At 41.4% G+C, this 23,371-nt stretch overlaps 2 protein-coding genes across 2 annotated transcripts; one reads left to right on the top strand and one right to left on the bottom strand.

Moving 5' to 3' along the window:
* Positions 1–717: 717 nt before the first annotated feature.
* LOC146716384 (protein NLRC3-like) lies at positions 718–18,312 on the top strand. The gene is made up of 8 exons (XM_085441289.1): positions 718–728; positions 3,131–3,207; positions 3,324–4,799; positions 6,664–6,802; positions 8,581–8,727; positions 10,597–10,773; positions 15,781–15,957; positions 17,477–18,312. Exons 1-8 carry the CDS (start codon positions 718–720, stop codon positions 17,670–17,672), a joined length of 2,400 nt encoding a protein of 799 aa, XP_085297415.1. The 3' UTR covers positions 17,673–18,312.
* Positions 11,628–14,077, bottom strand: LOC146716385 (E3 SUMO-protein ligase ZBED1-like). The gene is made up of 3 exons (XM_085451812.1): positions 12,960–14,077; positions 12,531–12,783; positions 11,628–12,376 (listed from the first exon to the last, which is right to left on the bottom strand). The coding sequence occupies exons 1-3, from the start codon at positions 14,075–14,077 to the stop codon at positions 11,960–11,962; spliced, it is 1,788 nt and encodes a 595-aa protein (XP_085307938.1). The 3' UTR covers positions 11,628–11,959.
* Positions 18,313–23,371: the final 5,059 nt, after the last annotated feature.

Genomic DNA, 23,371 nt, shown 5'->3' on the forward strand with positions numbered 1-23,371 from the left:
CTCCAGCTGCTCCAGCAGGTGTCTCCTTTGTGCTTTGCTTCAAACACAGTGTAGGGAGGAGCTTCCACTCAGGTGTTTCAGGTGTTGCTGGATGGAGGAGGACAAATAGTTTTTCCCTTCAGTGACACTTCAGCAGCTCAATGTTCTGGGAGATGTTTGTCTTTATGAAGGTTTATGGATTCTTGTTCTTACTTTGGTTAAACTGAGCAATACATTTTCCATCTAACATTTAAAGTAAATTTCCAGGTGAAAAAAAGATCTGCAGCTGCAGCCTCTGTGATGTTTCACAGTCTGAAAGTAACAAATTCAACCAGAGTTCAAACAAAGGCTTAATATACGTGTGTGTTTGATATAATGCCAACAAGTACAAATAGGTGTTCTTACAGGTCTTAATCACAGAGGTCTGATAAGTCTGGTGACTTTCACACTCAGCAATTTTGCTGCCTTTTATTTTATATTGGCCTTTTTAAAGCCCTTCAAAGTCTCCCACATTCATACAGAGCTTTTAACACCAAACTGCTTTACAGTCCTTCTCCTCTCACACACGATCACACGACTGATTTGTCTGCAGCAGCTGTGTTACTGCTAGTATTTTATTATGTGTGTAATCTCCTCATATTGTTCCTGTGGTTTAGTTTGACTTCCTTCTGCAAACTCAGCTGCTCTGTTGCTGATACACGTCTCCATGAATATGATTGATCAGATGCTGCCAACACCATGTGTTTCATGTGAGCGCTCAGCTGAAACCCTGGGTTGACTTATCGAGTTAATAACAAGCTTCACGTGACTGTGAATGCTAAAGTGAATCCAGATAAAGGAAAGAGACCCTGCTAATGTTGGACTCACTTCTTAGTGTAGATCCCAGGAGGAAGTTCAACATAGCCATTCTTTGTGCTAGCTCGACCAAACCTGAGACCACAGTGCAGGATAATGATCATCATCTCTGTCAAGGACATTTAAAATCCACAAATAACAAACATAATTATATTTGATCATTAAAATATGTTTTCAATTAAAAAAGCATGAGCACACTGGTGGATTACAGAAACATGAAAACTCGTTAACAGTAAAGTTAATTTAGGCGTAAACAAAGTGTCAAACATACTGAAGTAGAAGGACTGATGTTTGTGTTAAAATACCCTCTTAAAGCTGAAATACTGATTCAACTTTCTCCAAAAGTTGATTCTGTTCATCTGGACGTAGCGTTTAGTGGGAGAAACGTTTCGTCATCATCCAGGTGACTCCTTCAGTCTCAGCTGACTGCAGGTTTCAATCTTATAAACAGTACATTTGCATAATGACTGAAACCAGCCCACTGAAGGAACAAAGGGCTGGGAGGTCAGTTCCTTAATCTTAATTATGAAAATTCTCATGACCACTGATCAACAACCACTGACCAAAACCCACTGATCAAAGATCAATGGTCATGAGTACCATTCACAGAGAGTTGGGGAATGGCTGCAATCACAGCATTGTAAGATGGTGACAGATGTACCCTTAGGCCCCTCCTCAATTCAGAGATGGTCTTTCCCTTTTCACGTAAATGGCCTCCTTGACTCCGCCCTCAAACCAGCGTTCCTCCCTGTCCAGGATGTTACATCCTCATCATTGAAAGAGTGTCCACTGGCCTGTAGGTGTGAATAGACTGCAGAGTCCTGGCCTGACGAGGTGGCTCTTCTGTGTTGTAGCCAAAGGTTGTTTGGTTTCCCCGATGTATAAATCCTGACAATCCTCCTGCACTTAACAGCGTACACTATGTTGCTCTGTTTGTGTCGGGGGACCCGATCCTTAGTGTGGACCAATTTTTAGCGCAGCGTGTTTTGGGGTTTAAAAGCCACAGAGACCCGGTGTTTAGAAAAAATCTGTCTCAACTGCTCCGATACTCCAGACACATATGGGATCACTACAGGTTTTCTCTTAGGCAGCGGTTGTCCTTCTCACCTGGATCGGCTGGAACTTTCTTTAGGTGCCTTTCCAGCTTTGAAAAAAGTCCAGCTGGAATAACCACATTTACGCTACGTCCAGATGAACAGAATCACCTTTTGGAGATTTACTTTCCTGGAGGATTGAGAATGCATCAAGACGTTCCTCCTAAAGTGTTATTCAGTGTTGTGACAGTCAGCTGCTTCAGCTGCTGCTGGGATGGGCTGTGGCAAAGAGAACAGAGAAAATCAAAATCAGAGTTTTTCTCTGAATTAAAAGCAAGGAAACAACAATATATTCTACATGGTGAAACTGGTGGTTTATGGTGTTTGGGTCTGTTTTTCTGTATTTATGCAGATAAAGTGTAAACTCTGATGAATTATACCATCAAATGTTAAAGGAAAATATCAGGATGAGTGTCTGTGAGCTGAGAAGGACGTGAAGCGAGCAGTTTATCCCAGAGCTGAAGCTGCTCTGTGTGCAGAGATGAGCTCAGATTCCTGCTGTGATTGATCAACAGTCACAGAAATGTAGACTTGTAGTTATTACTGCAGTATGGTCACAGCAGATACTGATAAACATGTATTATGAGGATGGATGATCAAGTTTCTCACTCTCTCCTTTAAATCTCAGTTTTTTCTTCTTCACAGTTTATCTGTTAATTTATTAATGAATAACACTGAAAGAGTTTCTGTTATATTTCCCCTTGAACATCACCTTATTAGGGCGGCATTAGGAAATAGCCCCCCTCCAAAGAATGAATAAATGAATGATGATAATAATAAAATGATTAAAAAGCAGAGCTCAGAGTGGTAGAATGGTCAAACATGGATCCACGGGTGGTTCAACTGCATTTGGTGACGTGACTAAAGCAAATCTTTCAAATAATCCCACCATCAACGGGATGTTGTCTCCTTTACTACGGTTACTTTACTTGGTCACCGTGTGAATTTCTTTGAAATGAACCAAATTCTTTTATTTGTTGGTTGTTGCATATTTAACCTCTACAGTCAGGAAAGGAGGAGATGAGGCCTCAACAATGTTGGGTTGTAGCTGTGGTTCAGGTTAGAGTGAGTGTCCATGGAATAAATGTAAGTCAGTGAACTGGAAACATGAGTGTGTTCAAACTTTGTTTTCCTTTTTATAATGAGTCTAATCAAAGGTGGACAGAAGTATCTCCACTTTGACTTTTCTGTGTCACCATCAGAGCTTCTGCACAGTGTGGAGAAAGATCCAGAAGCAGAGCTGGACTGCAGACAGCCAGTCAGAGCAGCTGTGTACAAAGTAAGACTGAACATCTGTCTGCTGATGGACTCATTTCTGAAAACTGGACTTCTTGTGTTGTTCAGACATTGAAGAGTTTTCTTTCTCTTTAGTCTCATTGTTTTTCTTTCTTTCAGCAGATGTTGGTCTGCAGGAGGTTTTAGATGAACATAAGATCAGTCTGAGGAGGAGATGTGAACGTGTGACTGAAGGAAGTGATGAAACAGGAAGTAGAACCCTCCTCAACACCATCTACACTGAGCTCTACATCACAGAGGGACAGAGTGAAGAGGTTCATACCCAACATGAGGTGAGGCAGCTGGAGACAGCTTCCAAGATGGACGCCCTCCATGACGCTCCAATCAGATGCCAGGACATCTTTAAAGCCTTACCTGACCAACAGAGACCCATCAGAGTGGTTCTGACCAACGGCGTGGCTGGTGCTGGAAAAACCTTCTCAGTGCAGAAGTTCACTCTGGACTGGGCAGAGGGCTTGGAGAACCAACATGTCAGTGTGGTGGTTCTGCTTTCATTCAGGGAGCTGAACCTGATCAGAGATGAGCAGTACAGTCTTCTGGAGCTGCTCCATGTTTTCCATCCAACATTACAGAAGGTCACAGCAGAGAAGCTGGCTGTCTCTCAGCTTTTGTTCATCTTTGACGGCCTGGATGAAAGCAGACTTTCATTGGATTTCACCAACAGGAAGCTGCTGTCTGATGTCACACAGAAGTCATCAGTCAGCCAGCTGCTGACAAACCTCATCCAGGGGAATCTGCTTCCCTCGGCTCTCGTCTGGATAACTTCCCGACCCGCAGCAGCCAATCAGATCCCTCCTACATGTGTTGACAGGCTAACAGAAGTACGAGGCTTCACTGACGCCCAGAAGGAGGAGTACTTCAGGAGGAGATTCAGTGATGAAGAGCTGTCCAGCAGAATCATCTCCCACATGAAGACATCCAGGAGCCTCCACATCATGTGTAGTATCCCAGTCTTCTGCTGGATCACTGCTACAGTTCTGGAACACATGTTGACTACAGAGCAGAGAGGAGAGCTGCCCAAGACCCTGACTGACATGTACTCACACTTCCTGCTGGTTCAGACAAAGAGGAAGAAGAACAAGTACCATGAGGGACGTGAGACGAGTCCACAGGAGCTGACGGAGGCTGACAGGGAAGTTCTTCTGAAGCTGGGGAGGCTGGCGTTTGAACATCTGGAGAAAGGAAACATCATGTTCTACCAAGAAGACCTGGAGCAGTGTGGTCTGGATGTGACAGAGGCCTCGGTGTACTCAGGAGTTTGTACAGAGATCTTCAAAAGAGAGTGTGTGATCTTCCAGAAACCAGTCTACTGCTTTGTTCATCTGAGCATTCAGGAGTTTCTGGCTGCTGTCTACATGTTCCACTGTCACACCAACAGGAAGACAGAGGTGCAGAGGGACTTTTTGGGAAAAGAATACAACGAGTCCTCTCTGGATGATTTCCTTAAACGAGTCATGGAGAAATCCCTCCAGAGTGAAAATGGCCACCTGGACCTGTTTGTTCGCTTCCTTCATGGCCTCTGTCTGGAGTCCAACCAGAGACTCTTAGTAGGTCTGCTGGGCCAGACAGAGAACAGTCCAGGAACCATCCAGAGAGTCATCAACAACCTGAAGAAGATGAACAGTGATGAAATCTCTCCTGACAGAAGCATCAACATCTTCCACTGTCTGATGGAGATGAACGACCTCTCAGTACATCAGGAGATCCAAGAGTTCCTGAAGTCAGAGAACAGATCAGAGAAGAAACTCTCTGAGATCCAGTGCTCAGCTCTGGCCTTCATGCTGCAGATGTCAGAGGAGGTTCTGGATGAGTTGGACCTGCAGAAGTACAAAACATCAGTGTCGGGACGACAGAGACTGATTCCAGCTGTGAGGAACTGCAGAAAGGCTGGGTGAGTCCAGATGTGATCATTAACATCATTGATCAGTGTAGGTTAGTAGTTTAATGTTGAAAATAAAATCAGATTGTAAGCAGAAAGTGTTTGTGTCCGTACGCTGCAACCTTCCACACCATTCCTTTATTGTACAGACTCAGCAGCAGCTCCATGGATCCCAAATCCAAGAGTGGAGAACAGATTTGAAGTGTGTCACATCCATGCAGTCACAGCTGTTTCCACCATGTTTCCACTGATATGAATCCTGTTCAATGACACGTTTCATATCAGTGAATATGTTCTTTAGGACGTCCACTGACATGTTTAAGTGTCCTGCTGGAAATCACTCAAATCATCCATGAAATCCATGAAAAATCCTTTTAGTGTTTCTAACTTCACCCTCTGTCCTCTCTCTCTCTCCATCCTCCTCACTGCTTCTTTCACTGATAATCACACAAACATCGTATTCAGCTACAAAATAACACAATAATATCATCTGATGATCATTATTATAAGAGCAGGATCCATATTTGATATCAGAGTAACACACTGCTTGGTTATGTGCAGTCATCATCAGTGACTGTGGGTCAAACAGAAGCTCTCTGATTGGTTGCTGACCTTGGTCACCTGTCCACTCTCACCTGTTTGTGTTTGCTCTCTCTTTGCTGTCTCCATCCTCTCTCTCCTTTCTCTCCCTCTCTGTCTTTGTACGTCACTCAGGTCCAATGGAAACAGTGACATTTACAAACCAATCAAAGACAAACTGATCCATGTCAGCTTATAACAATATTCAAAGTGAATACAGGCTGCTGCTGGACACAGACAGGTAACATCATTGTGACTTGCTGTCACCTGGATCTGGACTCATAAACACTGAAGCCCTGAACAGGAATACAAATCATTTTCTGCCAACTAGCGACACAGCAGCAGATAATGGCTCAGAAAGCTCAAATGAGCCAATCATTTCTGTGTTTAGTTCCCCTGAAATCAGATCTGATATCAGCAGCTCTGAGTTCATTCATCATTATTGTCCAGTGATGAGATTTCTGCTCCGTTTGGTAACAGTCAGCAGGTTTTTCCTGCGTGTGGACGTGAACAGTCGTACCTGACAGCAGGTAGCAAACAGAGATCATCTTTCCAGCTGGAACTCTTCACTGAGCTGAACTCATTCAAAATGTTCTGGAGTCAAAACAGGAAACAGTCCAAATGTGTGTCTTCACTCTGACTCTGGATCAGATCTCAGTGACAGACTGTGGACATTATGGAAGCCTAAATGTGACACCATCTTCCTCCTTCATCTGCAGATTAAAGCCAAACAAAGATGCTCATTAAAAGTCTGCAGGTCTGAGAGAGACTCAATCGTTGTGTCATGTCAAACACAGTAAGAGGAGCTGAAGCACAGATGTGAAGAGCAGATTCATCAGATTATGACCTCACTCTGTTTTGTCTTCATATACATTCAGTCTGTGTTTATAATGCAGATTTTCTGCTTTTATAATAACACATTTTATATTTTCTATCATCACAGACTGACTTACTGTGGACTCTCAGAGTCTCACTGTGAAGTTGTGGCCTCAGCTCTGAAGTCCAACCCCTCCCATCTGACAGAGCTGGACATGAGTAGAAACTACAAGCTGCAGGATTCAGCAGTGAAGCTTCTGTGTGCTGGACTGGAGAGTCCAAACTGTCGACTGCAGACTCTGAGGTGAGTTCACTGACTGCGGCTGTTGTTGTTTTTCTATATTTCAGGTCTTTGATTGATGTTTGAAACTTTCTTTAGTTCCTAAATGTTCAGGATGTGTCTGAAGACAAATGTGAAGAAGTTTGAGTGCTTTCAGAAATGTTGTCTTTCCAAATGACTGAACAACAGTTTTTCCTTTTGGCTCCAAACAGAAGTGACAGACTTGAGCAGGGTTCATTTAAAGGCTGACAGAAGTGGAGTGGTGACGGGGAGATGTTTGACAGGACAGTGTTTCAGCCTCCACAGGTTCATGTTGTGCTCCATCAGTCAGTGAAGATGAAGTCAGTGCTGATGAGGCTGTAGAGTGTGTGAGGGATGTGAATGAGGATGATGAAGATCTGATGATAGCAGATAAAAACAGGCTGCAGAGACTTTGAGCCATACAGGGCACACAGTGTGTGTACAGAACAGCTGAAATCATTATGGAGGCCTCACTGGAATATGGAAGCATCACAGTACAGCTTCAGTGAAGCATTAAAGTCTCTGATATGAGATGAGAAATGAAGCAGCCAGAGCTTTTTCATGAGTGGAAACCCACTGTGACTGTGAGCTGCTGCTACAGCCTCCAGATTAGCCAGCAGCTCATCCTGCTCAACATTTCCTCACCAACTTTAATGGAAGTGTGATGTTTTCAGCTGGAGTGATGGTCAGGGTGGCCTCCCTCTCCTCTTCTTCTCCTCTTCCTCTTTCATTTGTAAAGCCACTTCTGCTGCTTTCATTCATTTGGAAGTCCTGTAGCTGAGTTTGGGAGAGACTAACAGCCTCGGCAGCAGAGGGGAGAAAGGCTGTAACACCACCACTTTACTCTGTTCTACCTGTCACATCATTTTATCAGGAAACAAATATGCTCATGTTTTTACTATGTTTGTCTTGAAGATGTAAGAAGATCACATGGTGCTTTTTATTATTGTGTTGGTTTGTTTGCTGTCTCTTGGATGGAGCCCAGCTGTGCGTGGCCCCTGGGCCTGTGGTCAGAGTGTGTGCTGGATAATCCAGCCCAGGATGAGGCCAAACTGACATGGGATGAAATGTCTGTCACATAATTGAGCTTAGTGTAGTTTCACTTCTGCACAATTTAAAAACAACCAAAACTTTGTTCTGTCTTTTCTATGTTATACTGTAGACTTTCTCTGATACTGTGTCCAAAAGGAGCAGCTTTTACTTTGAAGGGGAGGCGTCTCTGTTTCCTCTTCAGGTTGGATGATGGAAGCAAATGAGTGTGTGATGTTCTTTCAGTGTTGCACTTTGTTGCACTTTGCTCCCTGAGCACTGGTCTCACAGCCAGCTGCACATAGAGACCAGTGTTGTTAGTCCAGGTCAGAAGATGACTTGTTGGAATGAAAATGAGCTTGTAGTTTGTCTGCTTTAATAATGTGACTGGAAAAAGGTGTTGGACTTCAAATATGTCCATTTCTTTCACACTTCACCTTTAAAAGTGAAGCCTTGTGGTTCCTGGAAGGAAAAACACGACTTTTTCAAGTCTTTGTCCTGTTTTTATGAGAAATGTACGACTTTAATGTGAAACATTCAGAGTTTTTTCTCTTGTTGTGTTTGTTTGAAGCTGCTTCCTGTTGGCTTCAGCTGTTTGGAGTTTCCATTTTCTAAACTTCTACATTCTGAACCTTCTTCAGCTCTGAACAGATGATGAAACACTGAATAATTTCAAGCTCACACTTTGTCTAATAAACTTACATCTTTCATTCTTTATACAGATTGGAGTTCTGTGGTTTGTCAGAGATCAGCTGTGATTATCTGGCAGCAGCACTGAAGTCCAACCCCTCCCATCTGAGACAGCTGGACCTGAGTGAGAACTACAAGCTGCAGGATTCAGGAGTGAAGCATCTGTGTGGTTTTCTGGAGAGTCCAGGATGTGGACTTGAAACTCTGAGGTCAGTCAGCATGTTTTAGTTGTGCTGAGATGAATATGATGTGAAAGTTGTGCTGACACTAAACTGCAGACATCAGGCTGATATTATACTGATCCACACTGAGGATCTTCATGGTAAAGTCTGTTTTCTTCTTCTCTGGTTTAGTCCATTGACTGCAGCAGAACAATATTCACATTTCAAACAGTGAGACTCAACGTATGGCCCGCGGCCCACACGCGGCCTGCCCACCTTTCCTGATTCAGAGAGAGGGGACCCTGATTAACCTTCAAAATCTTCTGCAGTCTATCAAAAACTGAAGCAAACCATGAATCAACATGTGAACATGAGCTGATGCTGCTGAAGTGAAGCAAAGTTACAGAGGTTTGATTACAGACACAGCTGAGAGTTTGTAATCTGTCATCATTTTAAAAGGTTTAAATTTCTTCAGTATTGAACAGCAGAAATGAGGCTTTGTTTTGGGAGGCCGACAGCAGTGAACACAACAGCAGACTGGTGCGTAATAAGCAGTGAATAATGCAGGAAACAGATTTTTGAAGGTAAACTGTTCTTGAAGTACACTGAGAGAGAGAGAGCTGTGCAGGAAGTAAACGTCAAAGTCAGAGAGAATTCATGACGATGTTCATCAAACGTAAAGCGTAGTTTGGATCTTCTTCTGCTGCTGGTTCACTCAGTTTTGGTTGGAGACAGATGAAACCTGCAGCTTCAGGATCTGTGAGCTGTCCACTTTCAGCCCCGACGGCGTGTCCGTGTACGTGCCGTCGAGTGAACGATCCACGCTCTGTGTTTCCATCTTTGTGTGTTTAGCTGCTCTCATTTACTGTTTTATCTGTTTGGTTGTTGTTGAAATACTTTTGGGAGCTTTAACCTGAGATTCTGGCAAAATACATTTATATTAAAAATCGATTCAGGATTGAATGAATCAACATCGCTTTATTCAAATTAAAACCATTTAAATAGGAAAATCAATTTTTTTACACCCGCCTCTAATGCTGGGTAATGTCAGCTGGTCCATGTGCAGCTGGCTGTGAGGCTCAGGGAGCGTCTACAAAGTGCAACACTGAAAGAACATCATCCATAAATATTGAGTAATAACTGGACTCTCATACAGCGAGACTCAAATGCCTTTAAACATCAGCTTATCCTGCTGATCCAAGTCCAACACTGAGTTTGTAAAAACATGTTTGTCAATCATTTTGTTTGGTTTCTGAGGAAAATGATTCAATAACTTGCTGCTAATACACAACATTTCATCATATGTCCTCATAACCCTCTTTTGTCTGACCATTTGATCCCATTTGAATTTGCAATAAAGGATCCACAGAGTTTGGTGACAATAATGACAGTAGATGTTTGTGTGAAAGTGCTGGAAGCAAATGAGTGTGTGATGTTCTTTCAGTGTTGCACTTTGTAGACGCTCCCTGAGCACTGGTCTCACAGCCAGCTGCACATAGAGACCAGTGTTGTTAGTCCAGGTCAGAAGATGACGTGTTGGAATGAAAATGAGCTTGTAGTTTGTCTGCTTTGATAATGTGACTGGAAAAAGGTGTTGGACTTCAAATATGTCCATTTCTTTCACACTTCACCTTTAAAAGTGAAGCCTTGTGGTTCCTGGAAGGAAAAACACGACTTTTTCAAGTCTTTGTCCTGTTTTTATGAGAAATGTACGACTTTAATGTGAAACATTCAGAGTTTTTTCTCTTGTTGTGTTTGTTTTGAAGCTGCTTCCTGTTGGCTTCAGCTGTTTGGAGTTTCCATTTTCTAAACTTCTACATTCTGAACCTTCTTCAGCTCTGAACAGATGATGAAACACTGAATGATTTCAAGCTCACACTTTGTCTAATAAACTTACATCTTTCATTCTTTATACAGATTGATGGACTGTGGTTTGTCAAAGATCAGCTGTGATTATCTGGCAGCAGCACTGAAGTCCAACCCCTCCCATCTGACAGAGCTGGACCTGAGTAACAACAGCAACCTGCAGGATTCAGGAGTGAAGCATCTGTGTGGTTTCCTGGAGAGTCCAGGATGTGGACTTGAAACTCTGAGGTCAGTCAGCATGTTTTAGTTGTGCTGAGATGAATATGATGTGAAAGTTGTCCTGACACTAAACTGCAGACATCAGGCTGATATTATACTGATCCACACTGAGGATCTTCATGGTAAAGTCTGTTTTCTTCTTCTCTGGTTTAGTCCATTGACTGCAGCAGAACAATGTTCACATTTCAAACAGTGATACTCAACGTATGGCCCGTGGCCCACACGCGGCCTGCCCACCTTCCCTGATTCAGAGAGAGGGGACCCTGATTAACTGTGTAGTGTTCTTCCTCACAGTTCTAAGTATCAGACACAACAATGAATAATCCACAGCTGACTGTCTTTAGCAGGTCAAAGGTCACGGCACACAGCAGACAGTGGGAAATATTATAATTCTGATCATTTATCAGCACATATCCATATGTATAAAAACAAAGCTGACACTGTGAGACTTGATCAGAGGTGTGATCATCACAGCAGAGGCCTTTGTGTCAAAGTCACTGAGGATCAAACAGAAACACATGAAGCAGATTTTCCTGTTCTGGCTTTTTATAGCAGATAACCTTCAAAATATTCTGCAGTCCATCAAAAACTGAAGCAAACCATGAATCAACATGTGAACATGAGCTGATGCTGCTGAAGTGAAGCAAAGTTACAGAGGTTTGATTACAGACACAGCTGAGAGTTTGTAATCTGTCATCATTTTAAAAGTAGTGCTGTCAAGAGATTAAAAAAAATAGAGATTAATTAATTATGATTTTTAATTAATTGATCTAATTAATCTCTTTTTTAATCTCACCTAAAAATAGCTGAGGAAAGCCCTCAACTTATTGTGGCAGACCAAAAGACTGATATAAAAAAGAAAGTGACTTTATAAAGTCATTTATTGTTTAACAAACGTTAAACAGATGCAACCATTTACATACTGTTGTATTCTTTTGTAAAATAAGTGGAAAAATAAATACAAATAAAATCAAATAAATTAAGTGCTGCAAGTTAGCACATCAGAGTTGCTCTTTTCTGAGCAATACAGCACTGAAATTCCTCTGCTTCAGATAATGAAAAATAAAACTGACATTGCAGTGCTGCAAGTTAGCACATCAAAGTATTCTTCCATCACAAAAAAAAGTGCTGAACATCAAGCAATCTATTCTAGTAGGCTACAAATGACACAGCAGCTATGCTGACCACATGTGTCTCATTTCTTCTTCCTCAGCCAGTCGCTAAGACACACCAGCCTGGTAACATTTTCTGGAAGCAAGGCTGCCCTTTTCTTTTGCACTATGTGGCCTGCAAGGCTAAAGAGTCTCTCACAGGGTACAGAGGTAGCTGGGGAGGCCAGGTACTTTTGTGCTAGGACTGACAGCTTTTCATAGACTCCTGAGTGAGCATACCACCACTGCAGGGGACAGTCATCAATACTGATGCTGGGTTCTGCTCTGTAGCGCTGCAGCTCTCCAGACTCAATTCCATCTTCTGAGTCAGAGTCAGACCCCAGAAGGAGTTCGCTCCTCCTCTTCTTCTGAGCTGGTCCATCATCCTCTGTGGAGGGCTGGAGACTATCTGCTCTTCTGGGCTCTGCTGCCTGGAGCATATTCTCCAGAATGGTCCACACCTGAATGAATGAATGAATGATTGTGATTAAAACTAAGTGCTTTTTTTTTTTTTTTATTTAATCTTGTAAAGAACTTTGTGTTCCATATAATAAATAAAAGTTTGATTTGATAATGAATTGGACTCATTAGTCCAGCTTAACCTTATTGTCCTACCCGTTCCCTCTTTTCTCTTGGAAGACATTTCAAATCCTTAAACCGTGGATCCAATGCTGTGGCCACCTCGAACCATATCTCGTTGCCATTAGCTCGTCGTGCTGCCAGATCCTTCTGGAAGGCATTCTTGAACTTCACCACGTAGGCAGGATCATCATCAGTAATGTCCATGACACGGTACAGATGGCGAAAAGCAGGCAGCACTACAGAGCAAGAGACGTAGGCCTCACCACCCAGCAGCTCTGTCACATACCTGCAGAGGTGGAGAGGTTTGCTAAATAAACCTAGCTGGATTCATTTAAATCAAAGTGTAACTGATTTCCAATTTAATTGTCCTTAAAAGTTCCTTGTTATGTTCATTAATTTTGATTTTACACATGTAACAGTAGTTTATATAATTAAAATGGGAAGGTGTTTATTTGAACTTACTTGCATGGTTCAAGCAGGAGCTCCAGCCTCTGCAGTTTTGCCCACTCAGCTTCGGTTGGCAAGACCAACCTGTGGTTCTGTTGGTCCAACGTAGCCTGGACAGCCTCTCGGTTACATAGGAGGCGTGAGACCATTGCGAGAGTCGAGTTCCACCTGGTGGGTACATCCTGTATAAGTTGATCGCTCTTCTTTCCGAGTGCTACTTGTTGTTGGTTAAGTTCTGTGGTACTCGCAGGGCTTTGTTTAAAATGACCAACAATCTTGCGGCACTTTGCCAGTACACCGACAAAACCACTGCTATCGAGACATACCGTGATGGTCCTCTGGAGAATGTGAGCATTGCAGGCGATGTGCTCATATGGAAGTGCTCTCATAGCAGCCAGCATGTTTGCTGCGCTGTCTGTGCCAATGGTGGATATCTTGTTTTCAATACCCCAGTCATTTGCTACCTTGAGGAACTGTTCGGCGCATTTATCAGCAAAGTGCCTGGTTTCTGTTCTCATGACGGTCAGTGCAAATGAGTTGAGGTTCCACTCACTATCAATAAAGTGTCCAGTCACCCCAAAATAGCTGTGGTTGCCAGCTGAGGTCCAGTGATCTCCGGTTATAGCAACACAGTTGGGAGAATCCTCCGCCAAAATCTCAAGTTTGTTTTTCTTTTCGCCGTCGTACATTTTGCTGATTTTGGTCGTTACTGTAGTCCTGCACGGCGGCTTGTATGACGGGTCATTGGACGCAATTTGCAACACCTCTGTCAATCCTTCGTCCTCTACTATATTTATCGGCCTACAGTTCATCGCTATCCACTTGGCAATAACATTAGTCAGCCTGTCGGTCGCAGACTTGCTCATACGAGGGGTATTCTCTAGTTTTGTTTGGCGAAAAGCTTTGCTCTGGCTTGCTATATTGCTAACGTCTTCACTGCTAGCTGTTGCTGCACTCGCGGCTGGGTGCTTTGCGTTGAGGTGATAGGCCAAACTTGAGCTGCTTCGGTGGTAAGCAAACTCCTTCTTACACTCTAGGCAGACCACTTTACCTTTGTCAATGGTGCCGTCGGGGCGTTTATGAAATACAAATTTCCCGTTCATTGGGCCAACAACTCTCAGGTGCGCCTCCATATCCACACTGTAAGCTAATCACCACTTCTCACCTTGACCTCACGACGTGACACCACCCCCAACAAGTCAAGCACAAGGAGCCCAGCACATAAAAACGGATTTTATAACATAGCAACTCTCATACAAAATCAATGACGTCAAGAGATTAAAAATTAGATTAACGAGATTAAAAAACATAACGCTCTAAATAGCATTGTAATTAATTAATCGCAATTAACGCGATAATTTGACACCCCTATTTAAAAGGTTTAAATTTCTTCAGTATTGAACAGCAGAAATGAGGCTTTGTTTTGGGAGGCCGACAGCAGTGAACACAACAGCAGACTGGTGCGTAATAAGCAGTGAATAATGCAGGAAACAGATTTTTGAAGGTAAACTGTTCTTGAAGTACACTGAGAGAGAGAGAGCTGTGCAGGAAGTAAACGTCAAAGTCAGAGAGAATTCATGACGATGTTCATCAAACGTAAAGCGTAGTTTGGATCTTCTTCTGCTGCTGGTTCACTCAGTTTTGGTTGGAGACAGATGAAACCTGCAGCTTCAGGATCTGTGAGCTGTCCACTTTCAGCCCCGACGGCGTGTCCGTGTACGTGCCGTCGAGTGAACGATCCACGCTCTGTGTTTCCATCTTTGTGTGTTTAGCTGCTCTCATTTACTGTTTTATCTGTTTGGTTGTTGTTGAAATACTTTTGGGAGCTTTAACCTGAGATTCTGGCAAAATACATTTATATTAAAAATCGATTCAGGATTGAATGAATCAACATCGCTTTATTCAAATTAGAACCATTTAAATAGGAAAATCCATTTTTTTACACCCGCCTCTAATGCTGGGTAATGTCAGCTGGTCCATGTGCAGCTGGCTGTGAGGCTCAGGGAGCGTCTACAAAGTGCAACACTGAAAGAACATCATCCATAAATATTGAGTAATAACTGGACTCTCATACAGCGAGACTCAAATGCCTTTAAACATCAGCTTATCCTGCTGATCCAAGTCCAACACTGAGTTTGTAAAAACATGTTTGTCAATCATTTTGTTTGGTTTCTGAGGAAAATGATTCAATAACTTGCTGCTAATACACAACATTTCATCATATGTCCTCATAACCCTCTTTTGTCTGACCATTTGATCCCATTTGAATTTGCAATAAAGGATCCACAGAGTTTGGTGACAATAATGACAGTAGATGTTTGTGTGAAAGTGCTGGAAACAAATGAGTGTGTGATGTTCTTTCAGTGTTGCACTTTGTAGACGCTCCCTGAGCACTGGTCTCACAGCCAGCTGCACATAGAGACCAGTGTTGTTAGTCCAGGTCAGAAGATGACTTGTTGGAATGAAAATGAGCTTGTAGTTTGTCTGCTTTAATAATGTGACTGGAAAAAGGTGTTGGACTTCAAATATGTCCATTTCTTTCACACTTCACCTTTAAAAGTGAAGCCTTGTGGTTCCTGGAAGGAAAAACACGACTTTTTCAAGTCTTTGTCCTGTTTTTATGATAAATGTACGACTTTAATGTGAAACATTCAGAGTTTTTTCTCTTGTTGTGTTTGTTTGAAGCTGCTTCCTGTTGGCTTCAGCTGTTTGGAGTTTCCATTTTCTAAACTTCTACATTCTGAACCTTCTTCAGCTCTGAACAGATGATGAAACACTGAATGATTTCAAGCTCACACTTTGTCTAATAAACTGACATCTTTCATCCTTTATACAGATTGAGGCGCTGTGGTTTGTCAAAGATCAGCTGTGATTATCTGGCAGCAGCACTGAAGTCCAACCCCTCCCATCTGAGACAGCTGGACCTGACTGACAACAACAACCTGCAGGATTCAGGAGTGAAGCATCTGTGTGGTTTCCTGGAGAGTCCAGGATGTGGACTTGAAACTCTGAGGTCAGTCAGCATGTTTTAGTTGTGCTGAGATGAATATGATGTGAAAGTTGTGCTGACACTAAACTGCAGACATCAGGCTGATATTATACTGATCCACACTGAGGATCTTCATGGTAAAGTCTGTTTTCTTCTTCTCTGGTTTAGTCCATTGACTGCAGCAGAACAATGTTCACATTTCAAACAGTGAGACTCAACGTATGGCCCGCGGCCCACACGCGGCCTGCCCACCTTCCCTGATTCAGAGAGAGGGGACCCTGATTAACTGTGTAGTGTTCTTCCTCACAGTTCTAAGTATCAGACACAACAATGAATAATCCACAGCTGACTGTCTTTAGCAGGTCAAAGGTCACGGCACACAGCAGACAGTGGGAAATATTATAACTCTGATCATTTATCAGCACATATCCATATGTATAAAAACAAAGCTGACACTGTGAGACTTGATCAGAGGTGTGATTGTTAGATTTGTATTGTTGATTGTCATTTATGCTTAGAGTTGTATAATCAATGTCATGTTGGTAGAGGTTTGATCCTTAATAGTCTGTGGAGACTCTGTGTGCCTCTGTGTGCCTCCCAGAGCACTCTGGGAGGCACACAGAGGCACACAGCATTAGGCACACAGCATTAGCCGCCTCTAATGCTGGGTAATGTCAGCTGGTCCATGTGCAGCTGGCTGTGAGGCTCAGGGAGTGTCTACAAAGTGCAACACTCAAAGAACATCATCCATAAATATTGAGTAATAACTGGACTCTCATACAGCGAGACTCAAATGCCTTTAAACATCAGCTTATCCTGCTGATCCAAGTCCAACACTGAGTTTGTAAAAACATGTTTGTCAATCATTTTGTTTGGTTTCTGAGGAAAATGATTCAATAACTTGCTGCTAATACACAACATTTCATCATATTTCCTCATAACCCTCTTTTGTCTGACCATTTGATCCCATTTGAATTTGCAATAAAGGATCCACAGAGTTTGGTGACAATAATGACAGTAGATGTTTGTGTGAAAGTGCTGGAAGCAAATGAGTGTGTGATGTTCTTTCAGTGTTGCACTTTGTAGACGCTCCCTGAGCACTGGTCTCACAGCCAGCTGCACATAGAGACCAGTGTTGTTAGTCCAGGTCAGAAGATGACTTGTTGGAATGAAAATGAGCTTGTAGTTTGTCTGCTTTAATAATGTGACTGGAAAAAGGTGTTGGACTTCAAATATGTCCATTTCTTTCACACTTCACCTTTAAAAGTGAAGCCTTGTGGTTCCTGGAAGGAAAAACACGACTTTTTCAAGTCTTTGTCCTGTTTTTATGATAAATGTACGACTTTAATGTGAAACATTCAGAGTTTTTTCTCTTGTTGTGTTTGTTTGAAGCTGCTTCCTGTTGGCTTCAGCTGTTTGGAGTTTCCATTTTCTAAACTTCTACATTCTGAACCTTCTTCAGCTCTGAACAGATGATGAAACACTGAATGATTTCAAGCTCACACTTTGTCTAATAAACTTACATCTTTCATTCTTTATACAGATTGGAGTTCTGTGGTTTGTCAGAGATCAGCTGTGATTATCTGGCAGCAGCACTGAAGTCCAACCCCTCCCATCTGAGACAGCTGGACCTGAGCTACAACAACAAGCTGCAGGATCCAGGAGTGAAGCATCTGTGTGGTTTCCTGGAGAGTCCAGGATGTGGACTTGAAACTCTGAGGTCAGTCAGCATGTTTTAGTTGTGCTGAGATGAATATGATGTGAAAGTTGTGCTGACACTAAACTGCAGACATCAGGCTGATATTATACTGATCCACACTGAGGATCTTCATGGTAAAGTCTGTTTTCTTCTTCTCTGGTTTAGTCCATTGACTGCAGCAGAACAATGTTCACATTTCAAACCTTCAAAGAAGAAGAAAAATCCTCCAGTGGAAAATTCACTGTGAAACTCTCAAACTCTTCATTCCACCTTAAAGTCTGTCTGACACTGAAATCCAAAGCAAAATGTGCGTTTGCTTTACAGACAGCAGTCCAACACAAACATACACACATCATCCAAAACACAGTCCAACATCCAAATCTCCTCCACTGCCAGCATGAATGATGGGAAAGAGAAGGAGGAACACTCTGACATTCAGGGTTAGAATGAGTTTCATGAAGCAGACTGTGAAGATCAAAGCTGCATTAGAAAGCTTATACACATATTGCATTTTTGTGCTCATTAAAGAGTTGAAGCTCGGTCAAGTTAATTAATGGTCTGAAGCTTCTTATTAGCCTGCTGTTAGCTTCATTCCACAGAAAACTGAGAGAAACTAACAGAGTTGATAAAGAATAAAGAGAAATGTGCTGATTTAACCCTTTAAGACCTACCATAGAACCAAGTCCGCCAGAGCTTATAGTATATTTTTACATGCTGTGGAGCCATTTTTTGGAGCATTTGAAGTTGCTATACATCAATACAACCATTATAGCCCAAATTTTAATAATATGTCTGCATTAAGTGCATAGTAATTACATAAATTGCAAAAAAGTGCAATAAACTACAAAGAAATTGAAAATCGTTTTTGATTTTTTAACATATATTTCTAGTTAGAGAAATTTAAGAGGCTTATCCCTCAAAACTGTAAATACAAAAAAGTTGCACAAACTAGTTTCCCACCAAAGGAAATTTATTTTAAGTGTCTTCATAGTTTTATTTTTGAGATACACCAATTTTCATATACTGCAGGAAAAACAAAAAAATATATTATAGTGCAAATTTGCAAAATAACAGCATATGCATCAAAATAAAATATTTCCAGCAGTGCAATATGAGTCCTCAGCATCCCAGAAACGACACAGAAAGTCATAAAGTCAAACATAACTTTTAAAAACACAAGTATAGGCTCATAAGGCCACGATGGTAAAAAACTACATTTCCGCAAAATGACGTCACTTCCGGTTTCGGGCAGGTCATGCGGTCATGTGATAGTTCACGCTGATGGACGTAGGAAGTGTTACAAACAGCTGATCGGATCGGCAAAGCCTGTTTCTGGAATATTATGTTTTTGTTGCTACAAGCGCTTTTTATGCAGTTTTTGCAAAGCTATATGTGGAAGGAAACTGTGACCGAGGACAAGCTGATGGCATAAGATGTAAGTACAACTCCTCCGGTTTCATATGCAAAAAAAATTATTGCGCTAGCTTACGTGGTTGCAGTGCTACCGGGATTTAAAAATAGTTATGCAAAATGGAGCGTGTCCGTTCCGACCGGCTCTAAAGGGTTAAAGCCTTTGAAGTGCTTCAGATGATCTCTGTCCACTTCTGTCCACTCATTCATTCATGTAAGATGATTACAGTTGCACCTGCAATGAAAGATTATTATGTGATTATGCTCACACCTGAAATACAGACTTTAATGTAACATCAACAGTTTCAATAAATGCTCTAATGAAATTATAATGATAAATCATAAGTGATGCAACAGTAATAATAATGGTTATGAACAGTAACAGTAAAATAATATTCTCATCTCGACACCTCCTCTTTGGCCTTTGAAAAAGGCCAACACTCCTCAATTGTCTCACTCCTCGGGCCACTCAGCCACCTCCTCTTTGAGTGAAGTGATGCTCTGCGATCCTCCTCTTCTTAGTTCGACCTCCCAGGTAGACTACTGGTTAGTCGTTGCACGGGTCAGAGGGTTTATTCTGCCTCTGTTTTGCCACCCGTGTTATTTGGAGATGAGCTTGTCTCCACCAAGCTCTCATCCGCTATGGCACATTGAGACCAATGGAACCAGGTCTCGCCTGTCCCCTTCAACTGGACCGCTGTTGTGGTACGAGCCGTCACTTCTGGCGCTTGGCATGCTCCCTTCATCCCTCAGGTTCTCATGTTCCAAAGCTGCTGAAGATTTAAGGCAGAGCACGTCGTACACCTTAGTTTTCTTCCTCAATGTCAACGATGAATCTCTCATTTTATTTAAAACTTCGCTGTGGGAAGTCTCCTCTCAATCTCCTGGAAGCTCAGTAGCACAACTCTCTGTGCTATGTCTGCTGTTCCTTAACATGATCACTAATCCTCCTCTAGCCTCTATCCTGGCCTCCGCTTCCATCCTGTAGGCGCCCTTCCTCGCTCACTTCTCGTCATGGCACCTCACGACACCTACAAATTAAAAATGACCCTCCTCTTGCACATGGCTTCCACCGTGTGTCAACTCCCTACTGAGACCTGTACAAGAATGTTGCACATTCTCTCTAAAACAATCTCCCGCCAACCTGTAACCCTGTGTAAAAACATTAGTCAGCAGTTACATGTTAAGCCTGTTTAACTCCCAGCTCCACCTGGAGCCTGTATCCTGGAAAACAAATCTGTTAAATCAAACTTCTTATTTACAACCAACTATAGATCATGAGAATAATAAAGTATTCAGCATAACAGACAAGTATCATGTTCAGGTTTTCTCAAATCATTAAATCACTATTATTGCCATAATTTGTCCCAAATCATGAATCATCCCAATTTATTCCACAATTTAATCAGTGACTTTCCTTAAGCAATGTCACTCCACTCGTTTTATCACTATGAGCTCCATATTGAACTGTTCCATAAACACTGCATCACTTATTTGTTTTCACATGTCACTTGTCCGTCTCTGCTGAATCCTCTACATGCACATGCACATACATGACCGTCCCGGTGGTCAGGCATCGGCCATCCACATTCCAGAGGTGCTATAAAAAGACCTCCTGTAAAAAGAGTGACACTGTTTTCAACACAGGATGTGTCTCACACTATATTCACTTCCCTGTAGTATTCAACATTTTCCCAAGAACACCGTGTAATAGCATCACCAACTCATAACCTATAAACACAGTTTCTTCACACATAAGCCCAGAAATCCTGTAGTAGAAAAACATTATTAGAAAAAAATTAACTACTTGTTCTGTTATAAATCACATATTCAAAGCACATTAAGAACTGTAATGCTGTAGAGAAGAAAATGCAAATGTTAACGCTGCGCAGGTGTATACACACTTTCTCACAGTAATCTCTGTGAGCAACACAAACCCATGAATAACACCCCTGGTAGATTCACAAACACAGAAAGTGGCATTTAAAAGTTAAATCGGTACGGCCAAAGCTCACGCAACCTAGGATGTTGCTGTCATCTTCCTGCTTCTGTAAAAGAAACACACAAATTCATCCACCCTTTCGTCCTGTCTAGGTGGAGGTTAACCTTGAGTCGTGGTCCAGTCTTGTCAGCTTTTGTCAGCGTTTACCAGTCAGGCAGTTTGTTTTTATTTCCATTCATTCATTCATTCATTCATTCATTCATCCATCCATTCTTTCTTTCTTTGCTGATAGTGGAACCCATCATCGCATTTGATTTCCACTCTCAGCAAAATGACGTCATTTCAAAAAGAAAGAAAAGAACTTTAGATCGGATTACCTCGCTGAATCCTTTTTAGGCAGGGACTCTCATTTTCTAATTGTCCCAAATAAGTGGCTTTCTCCTGAGCCCATTTTAATGTGGAGAAACTCACTTGCAACAATTTTCTCGACAATGTGTAGTGCTTTTAATTCCCGACGTGCAGATCTGCTTAAAGAAAAGAAATTCACAAACAAAAATCAGTGCACTGTTCAAAAAATAAAAATAAGATGAAAAATAAAAGATAAAACTGTAAAACAAAAGTAAATAAAAATACAGAAGCCCAGTCTTAGGACTTGTCACTCTTTTTTTTTTTTTAATTTTATTTTTTAATAAACAACCTATAAGAACACAAATAAACCAAAATAAACAAATAATCAAAAATAAACAAACGGGTGTACCATCTAGTGTGTCTATACACACACACTTACATACACTTACACACCCATATACTTAGACATACATACACATACCTACATACATATGTATTCGCCTATACCCTCATACATACTAACATATACATATTTACACATAACAATTCAGAAATATGGCATACATAATTACAGAGATTCAAACAAAATCGGGTCTCCTTGACAAAATGTAATGTTTCCATTTAACCCAAATATCACTAAATATGTCATATTGGAGTCTATTAATAAAGGTAATTCTTTCATTTTAAATATGAAATCTCATACCAGTCATTTAGTGATGGAATTTTCACACTAAGCCATTTCTTGGTAATAGTCTTACGGGCAGCCAGACTCAGAATACCATACAACAGCTTGGACGTTTTATCTACATTCACTGAGTATAAATATCCAAACAAAAGTTCATCCCAATTAAAGGGAAGTTGCATACTAAAAATGATCTGTAACTCAGAATGAATCGATGCCCAAAACGTGTTGATCAATGGGCAAGACCAAAACAGGTGGAAGTGTTTTATTCCTTGGGCCCCACAGTTTCTCCAGCAGCTAGAGTGATTAGAATAATGTTTACTTTGTGCAGGAGTAATAAAAAACCCACAGAGACTCTTCCAACCAAAACATCTCCATATATTAGAACTAGAAATTCTCCACTGAAAAGCACACTGCTACCATCTCGCTTGGTAGTCTACATTACACCAACACACTAATATCCTCAATTGAGCTGAAATATAATAATCTTTCAAACATGGGAACCCCAACCCCCCTTTGTCTTTAGCCAACTGGATAGTTTGGTACTTAATCCGTGGTTTTTTCCCCTGCCATATGAACCTAGAGATTATTTTGTCCCATTCCTGAAATTGTTTATCAGTTATTTCAACTGGGAGTGTTTGGAACAGATAAAGCATCCTGGGCAAGATGTTCATTTTAACTGTATCAATACGTGATTCAAAATTTAAAATGGTAATAAGTTCCATCTTTTAATATCCTCATGTATTTTATAACACAAAGGATTAAAATTTGCATTATATATCTTAGAGAGATCTTTAGTAATATTTACTCCAAGATACTTCATCTGCTCCGACTCCCAGTTCAAGTTGACTTTAGACTTAATTTCCTGATTTGGCTTATAATTAAAAGTTAATGTCTGAGTCTTCGATATATTTAGTTTATAACCTGATAGTGAGCTGAAGGTCTCCAGAAGTGATAACAGCTCGGGGAAAGTAATGTTTGGATTTGTCAAGTAAATCAAATTTCATCAGGAAATCTTATGCTCTCGACCCATGATCTTGACTCCAGTAATATTATTGCTTTGTATAACACTTTGACTCAGGGCCTCTATGAAAAGAGCAAAGAGTGAGGGACTTAAAGGGCAACCCTGACGTGTCCCTCTCTGTAAATTAAAAACATTAGAAAGCGCCCCGTTAACTTTAATTCTTGCCCTTGGTGATTTATATAGTGCTTGAATAATCCTGATAAACGATTGATGAAATCCAAACTTGCCCATGACTTTATATAGAAAATCCCAATTAACCCGATCGAAGGCCTTTTCAGCATCTAAGCTCATAAGGACCATCTGAATTTTATTTTTTCCAACATAATCAATAAC

The sequence above is a fragment of the Copadichromis virginalis genome, linkage group LG3 (genome assembly GCF_057382275.1).
Source record: "Copadichromis virginalis isolate Kocher_CV1m ecotype Utaka linkage group LG3, C_Virginalis_male_GT1.1, whole genome shotgun sequence".
In the NCBI taxonomy this organism is placed as follows: Eukaryota; Metazoa; Chordata; class Actinopteri; order Cichliformes; family Cichlidae; genus Copadichromis; species Copadichromis virginalis.